General features: G+C 37.8%; 1 protein-coding gene across 3 annotated transcripts; it reads right to left on the bottom strand.

Annotated features, from left to right (window-relative positions):
- Positions 1 to 124: 124 nt before the first annotated feature.
- On the bottom strand, positions 125 to 21,812 carry sema3ga (sema domain, immunoglobulin domain (Ig), short basic domain, secreted, (semaphorin) 3Ga). Of its 3 annotated transcripts, XM_058389932.1 has the most exons (19): positions 21,250 to 21,811; positions 19,030 to 19,168; positions 15,434 to 15,562; positions 8,909 to 9,069; positions 8,656 to 8,718; positions 7,023 to 7,142; positions 6,811 to 6,904; positions 6,577 to 6,696; positions 5,492 to 5,637; positions 5,119 to 5,233; positions 4,403 to 4,472; positions 4,177 to 4,321; positions 3,799 to 4,021; positions 3,504 to 3,592; positions 3,375 to 3,416; positions 2,730 to 2,887; positions 2,555 to 2,622; positions 1,745 to 1,872; positions 125 to 1,545 (listed from the first exon to the last, which is right to left on the bottom strand). In XM_058389932.1, the coding sequence occupies exons 3-19, from the start codon at positions 15,528 to 15,530 to the stop codon at positions 1,156 to 1,158; spliced, it is 2,229 nt and encodes a 742-aa protein (XP_058245915.1). In that variant the 5' UTR covers positions 15,531 to 15,562; positions 19,030 to 19,168; positions 21,250 to 21,811; the 3' UTR covers positions 125 to 1,155. The 3 variants fall into 3 exon arrangements, with proteins under 3 accessions (XP_058245915.1, XP_058245917.1, XP_058245916.1); XM_058389934.1 differs by lacking the exon at positions 19,030 to 19,168 and having other exon boundaries at positions 21,250 to 21,812; XM_058389933.1 differs by lacking the exons at positions 19,030 to 19,168; positions 21,250 to 21,811 and having other exon boundaries at positions 15,434 to 15,580.
- Positions 21,813 to 23,304: the final 1,492 nt, after the last annotated feature.

The following is a 23,304-nucleotide window of genomic DNA, read 5'->3' on the forward strand; positions in this document are numbered from 1 at the left end:
TGTAACTGAAGTTCGTTGTTTATATGTTCATTGTCCATCTTTTTTTAAAAAAAAGAGAAAAACTATAAAGAGGAAGTTTTTTTAATAATATTTGGTATCATATTGAAATATCAAACAAACACTGTAAGCAGCAATGCTCTTTTATTTCCATTAGATCATTCTATTTAAAAACAAGACAGAATATTCAAACACAACATCCTACTAATCTCTCTAATACTAATAAAATCTTGTGCAGTTTTAGTTACCACAAATCCAGTGTTACTATTTTTAAAGGTGAGATCATTTGCCACTGCACAATTCTATGGTGATGAAACCTATATACAAACAATCATGGTGTTATTATAATTACATTTAAATAAATATAACTATATATCTGGTCTGTCATGCAAAATGCCCTCCACCTTTTTTTTATACTTTATAAATTCTCTACTAAGACAGAAAAAAAATATACAACCTAAAAATAAATACACATTATAAGCTATAGTGACACCCATGAAGACATTGTAGTGGTCCTGAAAAATTAAATGGTACAATTTTCCAACCAGGAAGGATAACCAGGATACATGTATAGCTTTATCTACTTATTTACTGTTATCTGCACTGGACCATGTGTTTTCAGTGCCCAGGCAGCACATGGGAAATTGCACTGGCCCACAGACTGAACAATTACACATATACACACACACACACACACACACACACAGGAATTTTGTGTTGTCTAGTCATGATCTGCAGTTAAATCATACTTTAAGGTGCTTGAACTTATACTGGTAAATGTCAAACATAATATGCAGCAAAACTGGAAATTGAGAGGATCAGCAACACCAGCTGGGTCATAAAATGTGCAAATATCACAATGATGGTCAGAGCATTTGTTAGGGTCAAAATATGGTCTGAACTCAGTGGAACACCAGAAGAGTTGAGGAAAGTTGAGGAGATATGACCCGCCAAGGAATATAAGAAATGAACGAGAAAGTATGCAAACCGCGATAACAAGACGAACACGACAAAAAATGAGAATGAGAGCTGATCTGATGAGTCTGTTAGGAAATAAGAAGTCTACGCATGTGTCCCTTCACCTCACTTTCAGTGAAATACATAAACAGGAAGACAGAATGGAGCAACAGGTGAACGGAGGAAGTAGGCAGGACAGTCTCAGCCTCCACTGGGTTCATGACCTTCTGTGTGCCTGCGGTTTGGACGTCTGCTTTGCTGCTCTCCTCGATCAGTGAGCTGTTCCCAGTAGGACTGGCAATACTGGTGGATCACACGCATCTCAGGCTCTAAGGGTTGCACGTTGCCAGCTGGGGGACGGGCTTCAGGCTTGTGACGCCTCGCAATCATCTCCTCCTCTTTATCCTCGTCGTCGGGTACAGTGAGAGCCACTGCGATGTCGCGGTCCAGAATGCGCAGGGAGACGCGTGCTAAAGTGTGCTTGAAGTTATTCTCGGTGGCCAGGCAGTGGTATAACCCAGCGTCTGAGTGGGTGAGGGATTTCAGCAGGACACCTTGAGGTGTGCTCAGTACTTCGCCATCTCTATTCAGCTGCATAAGGATTACACAGTAGAAGATTACTATGAACCCATGGCCATTACACACTCCAAATAAATCAGATAAGGAACGGATAATTCTAACACTGCTAATCAAAACAACAAATATCATACCACGCTAGCTTTTACACAAACATAAGTGATCGAGCCTATGGTTTTTGTTTAAAGGGATGAAGACATGCATGAGCTCTTACCACTTTCCTTCTTCCGTCTTTTTGGTAGAGCCATTTGACAGTAGCTTGAGGCGATCTTGGTACACACTCCAAAAACGTGCTGCTTCCCTCCACGCCAAACTGCACCGTCTCCTTCAGTCTCTTCTCCACTGAGGCAGAAAACCAAAAGTCATTTAATAGGAAGATAATCTAGGATGTGACTTTCATAGGAAAATGATCTAGGATATGGTGCTTTTTCACTGCAAAGATAAAAATTCTGTGCTTCATTAAGAATGGCACATTGTACTATTTATCCATTTATAGTTACTTTTAATGCTGTGAAATGTCCACAAACTTAGTTCCTGTTAGCACTTACATTACAACAGCTATAAACCAACCACCAGCATCTTTATTTTCTCTTTCTTGAAGTTTTTTAAGACAAAAGAAATATAGCCTCTAAATTCTCTGTCAGAATCATGTGTCAGAAATATTAAAATATTACAGCTTTATTATCTCTGGGTCCAAAAATGTTAAATAAACATAAAGTCCCTGTGTAATGTTACTATGGACATGATACTATATAACAATTATCATATTAATATATTCCTGTGATTTGTCTTCTACTATTGTCAAAACTGCTGTCATAGATAATGAATTAATACCTTAAGACCAATCAGAATAAGAAAAAAATCAATAGCGCTGATGTAAGATGGCTTATATAATGCGCACCATACCAATAACATGCAAATAAGAAATAACGTTACAGAAAACCAGGTTTTAAAGCAATCATTTAACACCAATCCATGTAGAGGAGGCTTAATATGTCTAGGACTTTGCTTATCTACATGGTACCTTTAGCGTTAAATCCTCTACACTGACGTAGAGGGTCACCATGTTTTACATCCTGCCTTCTGCTCCTCCTAAAAGAAAGAAACAACAAATCAAAATCAAACCAGGGTTTCAAATGTTAAAAAAATTGCCACATTTATTCAACAGCTTCAATGAAGAGTTAGTGATCTTCACTAACCTTTTAGTAGCCTGTGTGAAGGGGGTACAGCTCTCTCCATCCCATGCGCAGTAGGGGTCCCGGGCCAGGCAGCAGTCTGAGCAAGCCTTTCCATACACGCCACATCGATGCAGTGACACCTGGGTAAGACCTGCGTCTGACGATACGTACAGCTGTTGCTGTAGAAATGAGAAGAGAAATACTATGCGTTTAATTTAACATTCTGATGTACAACATTATAACACAACACTATTGAACTCCTGATTCGGATTGATCAGAAGTTTTAATTTATTAATGAATGACTTTTCATGCTTTTCCACCATTTACAAGACCTGATATTCCTGTTACGATTGATATGTGTACTTTTAATCAAAGAAGTTAATATAAATAAGGACGTCAGTAAGAATTAATGCAAACATTTCTGCAGAGGGGTTTGTTCTTTCAGGTTTCTCTAGAATATAACTATTCATAGATGAAAATTATTTTATTGATCAAAAGAATGACTGTGGTACACAATGCCTTTGGGATATAATATTATGGAAATATAATAGTTTGTGATTGTAATCAAGTAACGCAATGCATCACACCACCCTGGCATTTATTATTTTTCCATAACAACAGCATGTCCTTTAAATAGTTTAAAAGGTTTCTGTAGAAATGTTTTACCCTTTTAGCGGATATCCTCATTGTTTTAACAGGAACTGGTGTCTGTAGAGAAAGGAGAAGGTATTACAAATTATACATGTTAATAGTGTGATATATATTGTGTGTCAAACTAGCTGTAGACTTCATTACCCTGAAAACTTCTACTTCCTCTAATGTCAGCTCTTCCATGGTGGTTGGATCTTTGGGCAAAACTATAACCTTTTGCACTGTTCCACGATCTGAAAAGATAGATAGATAGATAGATAGATAGATAGATAGATAGATAGATAGATAGATAGATAGATAGATAGATAGATAGATAGAACTTTATTGTCATTGCAAAGTGTACATAGCCATAAAATGCCGTTTAGCATCTACCAGAAGTGCAAATAGTAGAAACTGTGCAGTTGTTCAAAAGACAGGAAAACTGTACAAGCTTGCTTACCTGTGCCTAGAAAAAACACCTCATATCTCCCATCCACAGCATCCACCTGGTCAACAGTGATGGTGGTGAACCTGTAGTCTACGCCCGATCGTAACACCAGGGGGCGCTTGTGTATAGGATACACAGAGTGATACATGAGGGGGTGCGCGCGAATGAAGTTCACAGCCTCGTCTGAGAACAACTTGGTAGAATTCAAACTCGGTGTAAACGTACCTCCAGGACACTAGAGGGTAACATAGAGCCATGTTACAAGCTGAATGGCAACACAGACAGTAATCTTGCTGAGAAATGCAGTAGATGCAGAAGGAATAATCATTATAAAGGTGTTTTAACATGTACATATATATACATATAAATATATAAATGTGTGCAGCTCACAGTTCCAGGTCGAGGATAGGGGATCTTTCCTGTGTACATTGTCCATTGGTAGTTGTGCCCATGTTTGTGTGCAAAAGGCCCATTGAATACATTACGTATGTCAGCCATAGAGTAGACACACACAGCTGATCCCTTAAAAACAGACCTGAGACAGATATATGAAATTAAGCTGAGCACGTGTAACAATTTTATCTTTACATTTAGAGAAAAAACTATTTCTCCTTACCCTGCAGTGGAGAACACGGCATACACCATTGGGTTACGCTCATCCTGGGTGGGCTGAATAAAGACGTCTCCTGAAAGGGATAAGCATCATTTAATAAATTAGCAGCTCAGCATCAAAAATGAGACTGGTGTTTAAAAACCCAGCTTAAATCAGTATATGATTTAGGTGGTCACCCAGCCTGGTCTGGCTAGTGTTAGGCTGGTCTAGCTGCTTCTGTTCAACCTAGCCTGTCCTGCAAGAAATACTCTGCCTAGTTAGAAATAAACTGACCATCGCCTCTTAAACCTTACCAGGTAGAAGCAGTCTGACTAGTTTGTACCAACTGGACCAGCTGGAATCAGCTTGCATGAGAAGCAAACCCCTCTAATCGCATCAGATCTGAGCTGCTAGAACCAGCCAGATCAGCAAGAAGTAACCTGGCCAGATAACTAGTCTGTACTAGTACTATGTGTCCAAAACCCCAGTAAAACTGACCAGCTAGAACCAGTCTGACCACTGAGGAAAAACCCTTCAAAACCCTCTAAAACCATAAAGGCAGACCATTTGGAACCAGTCTGAACGAGGTGCCCAAAGCTTCACTAAACCAGCAAACCTAACCAACTTGACCAGCTGAGGCTGGTGACCATCTAAAACCATCTCACTAGCCCAGGCTGTTTTTTTTTAGCATTTACATTAAATTATACTCATTAAATTAAAAAATGTGTTCATTTACTCACTCAGCTCATCGAAGAAGGTTTCCACACCATCCTCACCCTTCACAGAGCACACCAGCCTGGCTTTGAGAAACGTTGTCCATTTGTTAACTAAAATCTTCTGGCCTCCCTCATCATTCTGGGTAACACAAACACATTCACACTCACTTTATTCTGATTCTAAATGCTATGAATGATGCTTCATCAAGCCAAAGATTTTTTATTCCTGCAATTAAAAGGTTGTTCATAAATTTCAGGTGGACAATACATCTATAATCTTTATATTCATTCATTTTCTGTGCTCCATGACTAAATACTGCATGATCATGATCATTAAGATCATGGCATATATCCTTATCCACTGGTATTAGTTATTCATGTTTTTAAAGGACCGTACCAGACACACTCGCCCCACTCTGGCCAACACACTGGGGCTTGCTGTCCCTCCAGAGTCCTGACTCTTCTCCCGGAAGAAAAAGTAGAGCTTGTCATCATTCTTCTCAGAGCTGTCAGGAATCTGCTTTATTTGAATGAACACTGGTTCTAAAATACAGACAGAGAGGAAGTGAGAAAGAAAGACAAGGTATTTCATTTTAATAAAAAATAAAATAAAATAAAATAAAATAAAATAAAATAAAATAAAATAAAATAAAATAAAATAAAATAAAATAAAATAAAATAATGATGTTTCATTTTTTATTTAATTCATTAATTTACGGATAAAATAATTCAGAAGGTACTAAAATAGAAGTACTATTTTTAACTGTAATAGTTTTTGACTAATTCATTCATTAAATTTTTAATTGTTTGTATTTTGGTTATTAATCTTCCCAAAATAATTTAGTGTTAGTGGCATTGGGATTGGTATCACACGGAATGTAACAAAAAAGAATTATGCAATCGGGAGCTATTTACTTTAATAATGGTGCTAGCAAGCAGTCAGATTATGAAGATCTGGGGAGAGACGATTTTCATTAACAAGAATGTGTGGCGTTGTGTGATACAGAATCTTTAGGAACTGCCTGGTCAGGGTCACAGTGCTTTTACATTAGGCTAGAAGTTTGTTAATAATGTGTCACACAGAACCAGCTAATTTCGTCAGAATATATTACTGGCAGGTAAAAACAAACTAAATAAGTGCATGCGCAGGATTCACTGAGATCAATTATGGACACATGAGATGTAGCTGAGGTTGAGGAACTGACAGAGCCGTAATTCACAGACCATGCTGACAGTATTTCTACCATGAGGGTTATTTTTGCCCCTGAGTGTTGCCAGGGGCTTAGTGGTAGGGTTTAACCTACATCCAATACAGATATAGATATTGCGGGCACTATACAGATACAGACAAAGCCTGCATCTTTGTATTTAAGTAGCAGTTGATTGAAGTAGCATATTAAAGACAAACAGGTCACATCACAAACCCATATCCACAACAGCCTTATGACATTTTATTGTAAATTAACTTTACCAAATCCTTACCATTGAGCCACCTGGAGTCATACTGCTCTGTTCTAATAGCTGGCCTGCTCCCCATCGTCATAAAGATAGCTGGGTCAGTGGCCATGAAGTCCACATGCACACCAGCATACAGGTTGCCATCTGAAATGAGCAGGATAACAGGGGAAGATAAAAAAAAAGAAGAAGTTGGACATTAGCATGTACTTTGTGTATAATAGAGTATCAGAAGACAAACTGCTGCTAGAATAGACTCACTGATGAAAGCTGACACATCTTCCTGGTTTGGATCGTAGGAGCATTTACCCTTTCCTGAATCCATATATCCAGGGACCAGCCTAAAGAGATAGTCCTAAACAGAAAGGGGGGGGGGATTCAGGTCAGGCATTGAAGTAATTGGTTTTAAATAATTTAGCTATAGGCAGTGCTTGTCTGTGTATATGTATGTGAGTGTGTGTATAGATGTATACCTCAGCTTTCCAGCCTCTGTTGATGAAGGTACAGATAGGTCTGTAAGCTCCCGTGCCACATGTGTACAGATGAGTCCTGTTCCATGGTTCAATCATACGCACAAAGTTGGCACACTCTCCCTGGGAAACAAATACATACAATCATACATGCTTCCACATTAGATATACTTATCTTTTATGGATATTCTACAAGAGAGTGCAAAAGTTTTAGTACAAAATTCACAGGAACACAGTATCATCAGCTTGATGCATGTACGTCGTGAACAGATTGTGCTCACACGATGCTGAAATTAATGTTCAGTTTGCTAAGACTGCAACTCATAATTCATTTGCGTTTTATTTGTGTTTAAAAAGCTGCTATAAAGCGGAGGAAATTGTCAATTCCTGATTAGTTCTTACAAAATAAAGGCTTTTGTTTTAGAACTAATTTTGTTTCAGAAGTAAATGGCATGGAGGTTATTAACACAGCTGAAATGCCATTTAATTTCCAATTGTTTTTAATGAAAAGACAGCTGTGTACATAATGAGCTGATTTGTATACATGTGCAATCAGACTGCTCTTCATTTTTATGATCGACAGAGACAATAACGTTCACAAAAGTCATTTTTAGCATGTTGAATTTTTGTGAGTTGTTTGTGAGGGAAAACTGATGTGCTCATGTACGTGATGTATATATAATCTAGGTTGCTGGGTTCTATAACCAAGGTTTTTACATTTGTATGACAAAACAGTTTCACCAAGGTCACCTACAGTCGTCTTGAATTATTACAGATTTTATCTTAAATTTAAATTTTGTATGAAAATGAATACAATGACGTGCACCTGGCAATAAAGCCTTTAAAGCTCATAGCAACACACACGGCAACGGAAACAAACAAAACCAAAGGCAAAACCAGCCAACACTTTTCCAATTTTCCAAGGTTTTGCACACGGAACAGAATGTGTCATTTATTTCCTTGCACTTTGTTTTTCTGCCAACATCCTGCCTTTTGCATGATCCTCCTTCAAATGCATATGTATGAGGAAGCGTACTTTATTACATGTTGCAGCATGCATGTTACTAAGTTTGGCTTGTTGGTCAGTTTCCTATAATATATCTGGTCTGGTACATTCAAAGAATTCAGAAATTATAGTAAATGATATTTTGGCTCAGAACTGGACAGCCTGATGTGGGCTCAGAACTGGACAGCCTGACATCAGTGGCAGAGAGATGGGCACTGAGCAGGCTCCTGTCAATCATGGACAATCCACTGCATCCACTGCACAGCATAATATCCAGACAGAGGAGCAGCTTCAGTGGTGACAGGTTGCTGTCACTGCCCTGCTTCATTGACAGACTGAGGAGGTCATTTCTCCCCCATGCCATGCGACTCTTTAACTCCACTTAACTCTTTAACTCCATTAAATACTAGTATTTAGGGTTTTTTTTAATAAAAAATATAATAGATATAGATATAATAGATATCTATCTATCATTTTTATCATTTTGGATTTTTTTGTACATTTTATCTTTTATTCATGATAAACCATGCTAGATGCAAATCTTTGCACAAGACTCAAATACAATTTATGCCACCAAAATTAATAAAGAAACATCATGTACTAGGTATAAATCTACAGACGCAGACTCACATGCTTTCCTTTCCCTGTCATCTGACACTCCCCCTTTCTCTGTGTCGGAGCAGGCCAGTGGATCTGTAAAAGAACAATAGGAAAAACTTCTTATCCTTTAATACCCAGGTCTGACGTAGGTTTTTCTCCTTCCCTAATCATAAAGATGATTCTAGATCAGCAAATGTGGATCTCTTAATAACCATGTAGCATGAATGAGATATATAATAATAACAATAAAATGTGCATGAGTATGTCTACCAGCTCTTCTTACAATGAGAGGCTCCTTGTTGACATTCTGCATGTCCAGGGAGACGAGGTACTCGCGGCTGCCCAGGTAAAGGCGGCCTTGGTCCTGGTCCATGTGGAGGATCCGGTAATCGCTGGTGTTGAAGGATAAACTGAACGGTCTTGCTGTCCGAGTGTCCATTAGCTCTGGCAAGGAATAGAAACAGACATGAGAAATTTCATTAATGATGACTGCATTAATGTGGCTTCCTGAATAAAACATGAGTAAAATTGTGATTACAGTTTTAAAGCAATCTAAAAACTAAAGCATTGTTTACAAATCATATCTAATAACATGTACATTTCAAAATTGAATGACTGAACTAGATTATTGTTTTTTTTTTATATTTCTCCCTCCAGCAGGAGGTCATGTCTCAGTTTGTGTTCTATTTTCTCTTGGCAGTCTTCATATCCACTGTGCATTAGACTACTGTGTAGTAAATACAGCTTTTTGAGCTTCTTGTCCATGGGCACTCAAAGTTTAAGCAAGAAACTTGTTATTTCTAAGCCACTACCTCTGGGAACTCTCCTTGCAGGGAGGCAAATCAATTTTTAAGAGTGTCAAGCAGAAATAGGGAGCAAAGTTCACTTAACTCAGCGATTGTTTGCCTGGCTGCTATCTCAGTCAGAGGAAAAAAAAACTGTTAAAAAATACGCAGGATGCTCCTGTTTCAGAGATGCTCATTGAGACATTCTTCATTATTCTTGACATTCAGACAATCATTAAGGTTATCAAAAGGTCTTAACAACAAAATGCCAATAGTTCAGCAAGTGTTAACAATGCAGATAACTGTCAACACTTTGGCTAACATCAACACAACACACAATTTATCATGTGAACTGTTACAAATTGAATACTTCCTGTTCCTTTTGTTCCTTCTTATGAATCTCATCCTGAAATATTAACATGATGAAACAATCTGAAAATGTTAATATTCCCATTACGCTATTTTGAATGAAGAGATTTACATAAGCTGGCTAAGTGCAGCCTTCCTCTGACACAGATGACTACTGTTCTCATCTTACATGTGTTTATATGCTTAAGGGCTTCAGTCACACCCCATAAACATGAACCAGAAACACTGCACAGAACCCGACATCATTGTTCCTTGCTGTCTCTTCCTGAACATAGTGTTCATTGTGTAACAGAAATGAGTTTAAAAGTGGGTCCAAGTTGATCATTAGTTGTCTCACTGGACCTCATTAACTCTTATGAGTTGTATTTTAAGCAGTGAGTCAATGTGAAGATTTGCTGTAAATATAAAAGTGCATTCTGGGTAAGCTGTCCTTTTAATACACCTCACTACAGATGCTACTTTGTGGATAAGATGTAAGAAAATGAAACACAAACATCTACGTATCTATGTCATTGAGTGCAAATGAAACCTCAAAATAAATCAAATGCTTTTGAACCAAGATAATGTACAGATTTCTAGAAAATATGTACCATATATTTGTCTATATGTCACATATATTAATGTCACACAGATCTGTTATATAAAGACCTGCTTGCTTGTAAATGTAGTCTAAAATAGCCAGGCCTGCTCTAAATCCATGTTTTGTTAGCTTCCCTTTCCTTTTGAGGTCATCACTAACTAATCCATAAGGATGTTTGCTTAACAGAGAAGTCAGGAAATGCGTGTATGTCTTGACACCCTAAATGCACTAAAAAGAGATTCTATGCCGCACGACATGGACACGCCACCAGAATAAGCAGCCCGGATCTCTGGGCAGGGAGGACTGGGTGTGTAAGAGAGAGGAGGCTCCTGAACAATCTGCTTCCATTCTCCTTCCTTTACCATAAACACAGGACGCGCAAATGCTGGCAGATCGCAAGTAGATGAAAGTGGACACTGCTCAGAGTTCAGCTCAAAATCACAACCATATATGGATATGCTAAACAAAGAGATAGAATGGTGACCTGGAGGGATGGAACAGATCTGGCTAGGGATGTTGCTAGAAATTTGTTAGACAGAGGAGGGGAAAATGTTACTGCTTAGAACAAACTGAATCTATTTTTAGTTATTTGCACGTTTGCAATAGTATCCTGTGCTAGCACTAGACCTGTGCTGGTCACAGAATTACATTATTCGAGTTACTATCTACAAAATAAAATAAGTAAATGGCTGACCTGGACATCAACTGGGATTAAAGGCATTATTATTATTATTATTATTATTATTATTATTATTATTAATACTACTACTACTAATAATAATAATTTTTATTTATTTATTTATTTATTTATTTATTTATTTATTTTAAGGCTATGGTTTAAGGCCATGGCTCTTTTATTTTAATTTATTAGTCAGCTCAGTAGGTGCACATGTCTCAGTACTCAGTGCTCGCAGAACTGAAGTGTTCTCTGCATGCTAACTACTGCTCCATGCATGTGAACAACACTCTAATAACTAATGCAACACTACCTGAGCTTTGAGGAAAGATTTGCATAGTTGAATTGTAGATAGATAGATAGATAGATAGATAGATAGATAGATAGATAGATAGATAGATAGATAGATAGATAGATAGATAGATAGATAGATAGATAGATAGATAGAATATACAGAGTGATCCATCTTCTCACGCACTTTGAAACATCTCATTTATACTAGGTAAAAAAAACTGAGTATACATGTACAGTGTTGCATAACCCAAAATGTTTAGAAGTTTAATTATATTTGCATATCTGGCTATATTATTATATGTTATTAACAACAATAATATTATTGTAATATTAATATTATGTAAGAGTATAACCAAGAGTAAACTCTTTGGGGTCAGTTTGACATGCCACTTATTTATACGTGTGATATTAACCATGTCTTGTAAGCAGCATCCTGTATTTGAGATTGTTTAGGTATTTTCTCTCCCTCTGTATATTATAGACTTCCACTGTTGTGCATTCACTTGAGTTTTGCAAACAGCCTTCCTCCTCTTCAGGCGCCTACGAGACAAAGGTCATCCCTCCGTTGAACAATGAACAATCAATCTCTGAGAATACAGAACACACAAGAGCCAAGCAGAGAATTGGTCTTTTCCGGCCCACTGTTCTTGCTCTAGGGGAGGAGAGTACATCGGGTGGGGAGGTTAGGAGGTGAGGTGTGGGCAATCGATCCTAGAGAGATTGTTCTCATGGCTAGGGAATACAGCAGCCAGGGCAAAAACAATGTGAGTCGATGAGATGAGAAAGAAGCCAAAGGCCACAGATGAGTTTCAGCTGAATTACACGCACTGCCGATGAAGAATAGAGGTATCACACAATCAATACTGAGCCAATTCCACTGAGCACAAGTAGCTCAAATTTTCATGCAACTTTCATGAAGGTGTGGTGTACAAAAGGCACAAACAATGTGATTTGAAGAAATGTCACGTACCTTTCTCAATAACTGCGCAAACGTTCACATCAGTTTCCTGTAAATCCCATGGTCGGCATTGTGGTTTGTCAAGAACTCAAAACATGAGAATTGGGTCAAAGGCACTAATGCTTCCGTCCTGTGTTGCAGCTTATTTCCCCCCAGTTTTCTGACAATTCAGTGAAATTATCAACAAGTTTCTGCTGTTGAAAGCACTTTACTGTACTGTACTGTACTGTTAGTTTAGTTTGAAGAAGGCAACCTGATGCATCCTTTTTTTTTTATCTTTCTCAAATGTTTCACCAGTTCATTAGTGCTGACTGACTATGTTGGCCAGAACAGTGTGTATGGCAAGAATGCGATGATCATGAACTTAACTCCAGATGATAATAGTTAGTTTATCCCCAACATCAGCAAAACATTAAGCATCCACAAAACTTTTCCTGAAGAGCAGCATATCAAGTACCGACATTACACAATGACTCAGGAGGCAAAATTACACTGAAAATAAGTTCACTAGTGAGTGCACAGGGAATATGATTAATATGAGCCAAACAGCTGTGGTTTATTGTCTAAACAGTTACTGGAAAATATGACAGCATGAGGCATTTGTGAACAGAATAAATGTGTTCAGCAAACTTCAACTCTAATCTAACCCAATAATGATCAGGCCACTTTAACAGAGTAGACAATGCAATTATTTCATCTTCAGTAGCTGATTAATCCTAGTCAGGGCTGTGGTGGATTTAGTGCCCTATCCCAGGAATGCTCAAAATACACCCTGGATAGGATGCCAGTCCATCACAGGGGACCAAACACTCGTACATGTGCACACTCACTCACACCCGGGGCAGTTTAGACTAATCAGTCCACCCACCAGCATGTTTTTGAAGCTGGAGAACCCATACGGAGAACATGCAAAACTTGGTATAGAGAGCAACCTGAGCCCAGTTGCCTAAATTTGTTAACAACACAACAACTAAATGCATCTATTAAAGTGACCAGCATGGGTCTATAGACTTTAAAAAAAAACCCAAAACACTGCTATGCCTGATCCTATTGTACCTGCACCACATGCTACTAAGTCAAATATGTGATCATATTATAATCTCTTTTCACTTTTCAAATCTCTTTTCAATTCTCTTTTGCCAGATTGTGTCTGGCACATTCTGCACTGCAGCTGATGAATAACAGCCAGTAAGCGGTCACTGAGGTATTTTTTTTTATTGGTCTCGAAAAACCCACTGCATGTTACTATGGTTAAGTTCTGGCAAACAGCCAACAAACATGAAAAATTGGGTTTCGGCCAAAATTCAGTATTTATGCCTGTAACAGGAGTCGTGAACTGGGGGATGTGCAGATGTAGACCCAGCAAAGTATTTCAGCAGAACTGATTAACATATGGGAAAAATACCACAGTGCAGTTTCCTTTGTTCAATCACGTGCATTTATGTAAAGTGTTTAGCTATTGGCGGTTCACTGGACCAGATAGTTAGTGACAGCTAGTTGTCTGATTAGCAAGCTGATGATGTTGGATGTTTAAAAAAGTTGCCAGCCAAAAAAATAAACCGAATTAAAATTCGAACCTTATTTTTCTTACATCAAAAGTCTTGCCTGTTGAGTCCAAAGTGAAGTGAAACTACTGTATGAAACAACACAACTGAAATGCTTTATTTATAGCATTAAAAAAAAGGTGACTGTTATTTCCTTATTTTTAATATTGCCTAGTCTTGCCTAATCTTCCTGCAAAGGTCATGTTGGGTTAGTAACAAATTCGACAAACACAGCGGTAAAAACAGTCAATGTGCCTAAGTGTGATTTCCTCACCTAGAGAATGTTCAAGCTTTGTTTAAGATAATCAGAATCAAAATGTCAGTGAACAGGATGCAATGCTATAAAAAATGCTAAAACTTTGTGTTGGATTTAGATATATTTAAAAGGGAAACGTTTAAGTTGCAGAAAGTCTGCAGCCTTCAGAACTACCTATAAAGCTTAAAAAGTGAAGGGTTTTCCCAGGTTTTAGTGGAAAAGGTTTGTAATATAATTGATTTAAATGGTTTCTGAATTAGCTGATAACCGACAGCTATGATATTTCGTTTGAGTGATAAACATGCTTTCAGGGTAAGCCTGCTTTCTTATTCATACAAATATCTTTAATCATGCAACGTGAGCAGATCTGTTTTAACATCTCTGATATAATTATAAAGCTTTGATGCAGTAGCAATGTATTCGTTTCCCTTGCCACAGTTATGTGTGGCAGTCTGAAATGTCAGAACAGGAGTAAGTGAGATTCTTCTATTATGATTCACTCACATAATTCTTATTTACACAGTAGTGTACATTTAAAAGCACTAATCTGTCTGTCCTTTTATATTGTGCTAATCAGAAGTCCTTGTGCATTGTGTGTGTGTGTGTGTGTGTGTGTGTGTGTGTGTGTGTTTCTGATTGTCCATGCTGACAGGTTAATGTGCTATAATAACTGTAATGATTTGGGATCAAAGCTGAATCTATGAAAGCCTGTTATCTGGAAGTTTGTTTTGAGAAACCCTGAACTTCTTTCACAGGAATTTAGAACTGCAGTGGTTCCTTTTCTCTCATTAACAGTTAAAAAAAAAAAACTCCTAGGAAAAAATTAGGATGCAGGAAATAAGTAATAACCATAAAAACAGTGCAAGGACTTCCATTAGGTAGTGATGCAAAAAAAAGAATAAATCTGTAACACATTCTGCTAAACACTTGGTGAAAACAAAATACTCGTTAAGGAAACCCAAATAAACAGTAAGGTTACTGTTTCCACGCTTCGTATCTCATCTTATATTGCATATTGTTATTATTAAAAATTTCCTGAGATCTTTAACAATGAACATAGACGGAGTGCGTTACGCAGTGAGTATCCGTCGCGAGTCTGGGTGACAACATCCACCTTTTGTTCTCTTCTAGCAACAGTCGAGCAAATTACAGGAACTACGCAATATTACATGTGTGTGTGTGTGTGTGTATGTGTGTGTGTGTGTGCGTGTATGCCTGCAGGCAGATGAATGAATGGCTCTGAATGAAAGAGACAGAGCCAGACAACACTACTTGTTTTACAATAGTACAGGTGTGTGTGTGTGTGTGTGTGGTTATTAAAGGTTCATATATATGTATGTATCTACCTTTAAATGCTAAAGCCACTCTGGGAGCCATACGCAGGATGCAGGATACTCCGCAAACACACAGTACCAGCAGCAACAGGATGACTCTGGTTCCCATAATGCCCAAGTGACTCAAAGTCCTATAGAGACCTAAACAAAAGAGAGAGGCTAAATATATCATTAGGGCACAGAAAGGAACACACTTACAACGGACTTACAACAGATAGGAGGTTTCAAAGATATAAAGAAATGAACATTGAAGGAAGGAACAACATTCTGAGCCTGAACAATTTTATGCATCCTTATTATGTCACTATTTTGTTGTAACAATGATGCAAGATTATCACGATCATCCTGCAAACTTCAAACATCATCTGATTCACCTTTGGAATATTAGCAGATTGACACAATAGCAGTTTAACACTGTGTTCTGCCTGCAGGTGAATAAATGGGATTTGCGTGTAACAGTGGCACGTCAAACACCACACACCTGTGAAACAGAGCTTTGAGCAACACGTGCGTTGGAAACACCAGCACTGCCAAAGTGTGTTAAGCTGTTGTAAAGCCCTGTCACATTGTGCCACGTTATAACCTCTAGCAGGAGATCCCTCTAGGCCCAGTTTAGATCTGTTTCCACTAGCTACTGATCCAAGCCACAGACATATGACATCACAGGATTAGGGAACAGAGGTGAAGTGACTGGGGCATGTGTGCAGGGTTGCATTTTTGCCCCCTTTCCCTGCATATAAAAAAAAACAAACGACGGATTATTACGTGGCAGCAGTGAGCGACAGCTGACCTGGAAGCGTGCTTAAACTTGTTACATTCTCAAAACAGACACAAGTGCCTTTGGACATTGTCCTTTGATTCCATAACAAACTCTAACCTGACCTTTTACACTGTGACAGTTTTACAGAGCTGCAGGTCAGTTTTACTGTTACTTTGTGCATATGTGTGTAGCTGTTATCAGGTATAGTCTGATTGTATAAAATAATGATCGTGGCCATGCAAAACATTTTCGGTTAAAATTTGCATGCACACAGAGTCAGTTTCAGAAATACTGGCACCCTTTCACTGAAATGAGCAAAGCTTATATCCTTAACACCTTATATCCTTTACGCAAACCTAATACCACATCATCTTTTTGAAAAAGAAAATGAAACTAAAACAGTAAAATAAATGCATATTGACTATGAAGTAACAAATAATAGAACAGAAACTAAAAAAGCCTATAAAATGAAGCCTTGAAACCTGACAGGAATTATGTTTAATTAATAAACTCAGACATTACTTTACATTTCATACATATTATTAAACTGTGATATAAATTGTTATTATATTTGATTTAAAAATGTCATGTTTCAGTTTATGAACAAAAAACCTGCTTGCACTGTTGTTATTTTGGGTTTAAGGCAGATATATCTCATAGAAATAGTAAAATCTTCCATATATGTATACACAATACATTTCAAATACGTGTGTCTTGCATTTTGATTCACTGACACACACACACACACACACAGCAAAGTTTAATAGAAACAATGAAATGGAGAGAACTTTGGACTTTTGACAGCTACATGCAACACTGAACCTCACACACTTATTCTGGAAAGACAACAACAGGCTAATGTGTGTATGTCCTATACAACACCTCAGTGCTCACATCAGTGGCCTAAAATAAGCTTTCCCACCCAAACTGCCTCCAAACTCTGATGAAATCCATGATGTAATCCATGCAGAATTAATAAGTCATATTATCCCTATATTATTAAGCAACTTTATTGCTTTTGTAGGGTTGTAGAAATTTATTAAAATACTAATAATACTAATAATCCCTTGAGTATTAGGAACCATAGAGCAACTATAAAGCTAATACAGTAATAGTTTCATATGGCTGTTTATATTGCATGTGCAAATTAGACATTCAGCAAATACAGAAAGCTTTGTCCTGTACGTTATTAGCTAGTTCTTCCCATTCCTGTGCTCCTCATGCTCTTCTTTCCCACCAAATGTCTAAAATCTTTGCGATTCAGTCCCATCACAAGCACTCCCAAGTAAAATCACTCCATGCATATTTTACTTTAATAAATAATGGAACATTTAACTATTTCTGTAGTCCTGTTACTTGTGTCTGAAGTTTTAAAACAGAAGTGTAGTGAGACGAACAGCTCAGGCATATACCACAGGCTCATAAAAGTTCATTTAATTTTCAAAGTGCATGCCACAGACTGATAAAACTTGCCTCAGAGAAATTTGACCATGTTCTGTTACTTCGTCCTGCTCACATGTATGTGACCCATCTCAGAAATGGATTCAGCACTGAATCAATAAGAAATAAATAATACGCAATGTGGTATTTTAAGGTGTTTTGAAAGATTGCACTGTATAGTAAGATTTTTTTCAGATCTGACAAAATGATTGTCACTGAAGGATCAAAACATTACTTCTGTATTCCATTACAGTGTTGATTTGGATGCATGTTTGGTGTCTTTGCCATATTAAAAACATCCAGTACTTCTTAACACCCTGACAGAGGCGACCAGGATTTGGATTCGAATATCCTGGTACTTTTGGAATATCCTGGACCTCTAGATGTGACACAGTCCAAAACATCAATCATCTATCATCAATTTTTGAAGAAAATATGGAAGATTTTCCTGGTAATCAGTCCTCTTTGATTTTGCTTTTCTCTGAACACAACATACCAATCCAACTGACACAGTTAATGCACTGCATTTTGAAGGTTTGCTCTCAGAAAGGACAGAATTGTGTTAACTTTTCTATTAATAGTATTGGCTAAGTATTTTTATACCTATTACCCAGCTTGTGCATTTCAACACTGATTTTTCCACATTTGTGATGTCAAAGGGCATTTAGATTTTTGCATTTAAATGTAATTAGTCTTTTATGGTGCTTATAATCGTGCTCTTGCCCTTTTTATAGAAAATACTAGTACTGAAGGAACGTAGTTCTTATGAATGCGTAAAATGAGAGTAATTGTTTTGAAATGTTGCTTATTACAGTGCCCATTTGCTTAAAGGGTGCCAATAACTCTAAAGTTGGCAGTGTATAATCCTATCAACAATCTCTAACTAATAAATAAAGTTTAGGGATCTCTCTGGAAACTTGAAGTGCTGCTTGTAAATCTTTCTTTGCACCAGCCTTGAGTTCACACTCAGCGCATCTAGAGGCTTGTCTCGGAATGCACTACATGCCCAAACTGCAGGATAGAGGGAAGGAGAGACGGGTGAAGAAAGAGGGGACATGAGTGAATGAGTAATGGTGTGAAAGAGCAGAGGAGTTAAGAGAGAAAGGATTGAAAGCGTGAGGCACTGATCTGATGATAATATCTCTGCATCATCCTCAGAGATGGATATGGCAGTACTGCAGAAGAGATTGAAATCACAGCAGGTTCCTGGGGAGAGCTTGAAACATGCTGCAAAGAAGTTCATAAGTGCATGAAGATTGAAGTCTGGTGGGAAATTACACTGGGAAAAAAAATCTAACTCTGTTTCAGGTCAATGACTCATTCTCTGAGGGGGTTAGGATTGCAACAAGCTTTTTTTTTGCTACCTATTTCTGTCTTTTTAGTTGTCTTTTTCATCTCCTCATCTCACCTTTTCTCTTTTCTTGAGTGCTTCACTGGCTGAAGATCAGACTAAGTCTGCTTGATCAGATCTGGCTTCTTCTCACTTGATGTTTGTCAGCACAGGTTGAGCATTCGGGTGTTTTCACATGTTGGTTCTGGCACTGCTTCTGTGGGAAGGTGCGGCAGACACACATACATTGGTTCAAAAGAGACATACACCGCAGCTCAGCTATTCAATCACAAGACCATACAGACACAGACACAGACACACACGCGCACACACACACACATACACACACCAGCCCCTACAGAATCAAAATGGACAAATATTCCTATGCTTGTGACCCACATGCTTACACACACACACAGACGCAGGTGTAAATTCACTGGCATATGCCTATAGAAATACAAGCCTCAGGCTGGGAAAATAAGGTCAGTGCGGATCATGTTTCCACCTGCTGAGGTGCTGAGGTGAAAATCTCAATCCTCATGTAATTACCCAAGATTTCCCCCTCTCTCTCTCTCTCTCTCTCTCTCTCTCTCTCTGAGAAAGTTTAGAGCAAACTGCCTCTTAATAAAATAGAATATTGAGTGTCGCTTTTCTATAAAAAGACTTCACACCCTTTGGGAAGTCGTCTTTTAATTATGTGAGTGCTAGACATCACACACAGCAGAGTGTATAGTGTCCTATTACTGAAAAATCAACATGTATATTATGTCCTAGATTTGTGTTGGCCTGTTTATAAAAGAGTAATAATTCACTATATGAAAGCTAAGAAATAGTTCTAGAGCACAAAATTATTTTTGAACACAATAAAATTGCAAGTTTTTCTCATGGATCAACAAAATAAATTCTCTGCTGAAGACCGTTATCATAGAGTCATGTCAATGCACACAGACAGAAAGGTACTCAAACTGTTACTCTATTTCTTCACATTGCCATATCCCAGATGCCACGTTTGCACGCACAAATCACTTCCACACATAAACCGACACATTACAGTACAGATATTGATTGGTCTGATGGTAACAAACTCCTCTGTGTGCACTATTCAATACGCAACCAGACCAATCTGAAGTTAAAAACTTGTTAAGCGGCCCATTTGCTGCTTCAACAGTTAAGTGGGAATTGGCAGGTATGGACTGTTATATTTTCATGTCTGCATACATTATAGATGATAGCACTCTACTGAAATGGACGGCGTATGAATTATGAATACTAAAAGCTGAAATCTATGACGTCCATTACATCCTGCTCCACATTTATACATTTATTCCAAAGCCTTTTCCAACTTAAACATGGGACTGAATCATTGAAAAGCAGGTTACAGCTTTAATATGAAGCTAGAAGAAAAAAAGTACTGTCATTTCTAAATGTAAAATAATTTGTAAAACTAATTAATGTTAACCAAATGTTATGTTCCTAAGAGGTCTAATAATCAGTTGTGGCACTAAATGAGGATTACTTTTTTAGGTTTTTAAATAAATATACTATTATCCATCATAATATATCGACCTCTACAACGTTTTAGGATCAGAAGAAAAGAAGAAGAAGAAGAAGAAGAAGAAGAAGAGGAAGAAGAAGAAGACAAGCAATTTTTCAGAAAAGAAACACAAAACACTTTTTTTTACTTTATTTAACACACCTCACTGAACTGATCAGCCATCTCCCACTGGTGTGATTTTGTGTTAGAAGAGTAAAAAACATTTCTGTGGTGCAGTGGCTGTACATTATAGATGAAAGGTGATCGAGACGACAGATCATAACTCACATGAAGACAGACACATAAGCGTCAATCATAGTAAAAAAAGTTTTATACATTTACAGTTTTCAAGCACAATGCTTTTTTTGGTCTTTTGATTCACAACAAAGCATCACCACTCAGACTCAGTCCTGCTTTTAGCTATTAGAAAATGCTTTTATTCTAAAAGAAGGCTTTCCTAGGTGTCCAAACCAAATAATACGCATGTATTATTATAACAAGAAACACAAAAAAAATCTTTCTTTTACTTTATTTACCACACTTCATTTAACTTCTATTCCCACAACAATTTCTGTTAGAAGAGTGGAAACACATTCCAGTGGTGCAGTGGCTCTCAGTCTAGACACTCCTGCTATAACACTAATGACGAAATCAACTAACTAATGTGAGAACATTTTTTTTCTTCCCCCCCTTCAACAAACCACCGAAATGACAAGAAATGTCTTCTAACCCCAAAGTTAAGAAAGGAAATGAATGTTACTCACTTTATGTACGCGTTGTCTCCAAGCTTTCTGTTAGAGCCGGGGGTGAGAAGGAGAGGCGACGCTGACTTTTTTTCTGGCGCAGGTGAGATTTTTATCACCACATTCCTCTTAGTCTTGATGTGATATTCCTCAGTCTTGGAGAGGAAAGGAGGAAGAAAGAAAGAAAGAAACAAAGAATAGACACTGTAATCCGCCCAACAGTAGATCACCTATAAATGAAAGCGCGTCAGTGTTTTTGACTTCTTTTCATGTGAATCCTTTGCTCTCGGAGATCGATGCGCTGCGTCTCCAGTGAGAGGAGATAAAGCGGAGTTACTGCTGCGTCCTCTTATCTCCCAAACCGTGACCACGAGAATGCAACAAATACCAAAAAAAAAAAAAAAGTATTTCGCTGTTTTCGTGACAGTCTGACGGATGATAACTCTTCCGAGTGCAAAAGAAGGAAAACAGTGTCCTGTTGTCACGTAAAGCTGTACTCTAACCTCCTGGGTTTTTTAAGCCATGGCAGGTGTTCACTGCTGGATCCCTGTAACGTCTCCCTCCCAGCCTGTCACACTCCCACTCCCAACAATACACACTTAACCCATTACACACCGAGGAGTAAGTGACAGGGAGCTGACACACTTCCTAAACTGTCCATCAAGAATAACAGGAATAGTACACAACCATAACTAAATATAACTCAATGAAATGAGTTCTGTGTATAGTCTTCATATAGTCACATAAGCAATGAGAGAGAGAGAGAGAGAGAGAGAGAGAGAGAGAGAGAAATATACTAAAACTTTGCATTTTCACATCACATTAAACTCCACGGAGATCTGACTGCCACCCACAAGGAACACATCCAGATGTTTGCATTTCAACACCTACATATACACTAAGCAGTCATAACCGCCTAATTATTGTGTTGCCAGTTCATCGGTTGTTCTCCATCTGACCACTTTTAATAGGTACTAATCACTCCACAATATTTTGCGCAGATCTTTACACTTGCCCATTTTTCCTGCTTTCCAAGACATCCACTTTAAGAACTGACTAGTCACTAATATCCTTTCTCAGGTGTTACTGTAAGGAGATATTAAATATTATTCATGTCACCTGTTAGTGGTTTTAACGTTATGGCTGATCAGTGCACACAGACACAGCATATACAGTACAAATATTGATTGGTTTAATGGTAACAAACCCATCTGTGTGCTCTAACGCCATGCAGTCGAGTCTAAATTTATAAACTTGTTACGTATCTCATTTGCTGCTTTAACGGTTAAGTGGTATGGTATGGACTGTTATATATTCATGTCCGTATACATTATAGATGAAAGGTGATCAAGGTGATAAGCTTCAGTCAGTGTAAAAACTTATACAGTCACATTTACAAGGAAAGTGCTTTTTTGTCTTTTGATTCACAGCAAATCATTCCTTTGAATTTACTAGGTGTCTATACCAGATGGAAATAAAGTGCATGTATTATAACTGATATAGTCTAAATGTTGCAACAATAAAAAAGTAGATACAGACAAAAACAGGATCAAACATTTCTATGACAAACCACAGAAGAGTAATACATTCCATTTTATAATCGTGAGTTGGAGAGGAACAGTTGTTATACTGTAACATACATTTATACAATTTGACCCAAATGTGTGTCATCAGTTTATATGTGTATCAGGTTTCAGGTTAATTTTTCAGGTGAATTGTAACCTAGTTAATTGACTTTAAGACATTAAAATGACGTCTTATATACAGTTTGGTTGAGCTTGAAAAAAAAAGCTCTTGTTTGACTGACAAATGTCTAACACCTGTCACATTTTGAACAAGAGGCCCCTGTAGAGGAAACAGTTAGAAAAGGGCACCAAAGGGCAATAAAGTGTTCGAAAATTCCCCAGATTCTTCACTTGGCATTTGTGCAGCTAACGACAACGGAGACAAAAAAAATCACCGGGGGGAAAGGGGTGCTTTTGAAAAGACATTTCTCCTGCACGGAAAATCGTCTCGGGGGAAGTCATGTAGGCCTCAAAGAGTGCTTTACTGTGTGTGTGTGTGTGTGTGTGTGTG

This window comes from Hemibagrus wyckioides, linkage group LG05, assembly GCF_019097595.1.
Source record: "Hemibagrus wyckioides isolate EC202008001 linkage group LG05, SWU_Hwy_1.0, whole genome shotgun sequence".
NCBI lineage: Eukaryota > Metazoa > Chordata > Actinopteri > Siluriformes > Bagridae > Hemibagrus > Hemibagrus wyckioides.

Bases quoted from the DNA above. Each gene is read 5' to 3' on its own strand.
- sema3ga (XM_058389934.1), bottom strand. From the start codon at position 15,530: ATGGGAACCAGAGTCATCCTGTTGCTGCTGGTACTGTGTGTTTGCGGA. The intron at 7,143-8,655 runs GTGAGTCTGCGT...TTTGTTTCCCAG, and splicing joins TGACAGGGAAAGGAAAGCAT to GGAGAGTGTGCCAACTTTGT. The intron at 1,873-2,554 runs GTACCATGTAGA...TTTCTGCCTCAG, and splicing joins TAGAGGATTTAACGCTAAAG to TGGAGAAGAGACTGAAGGAG.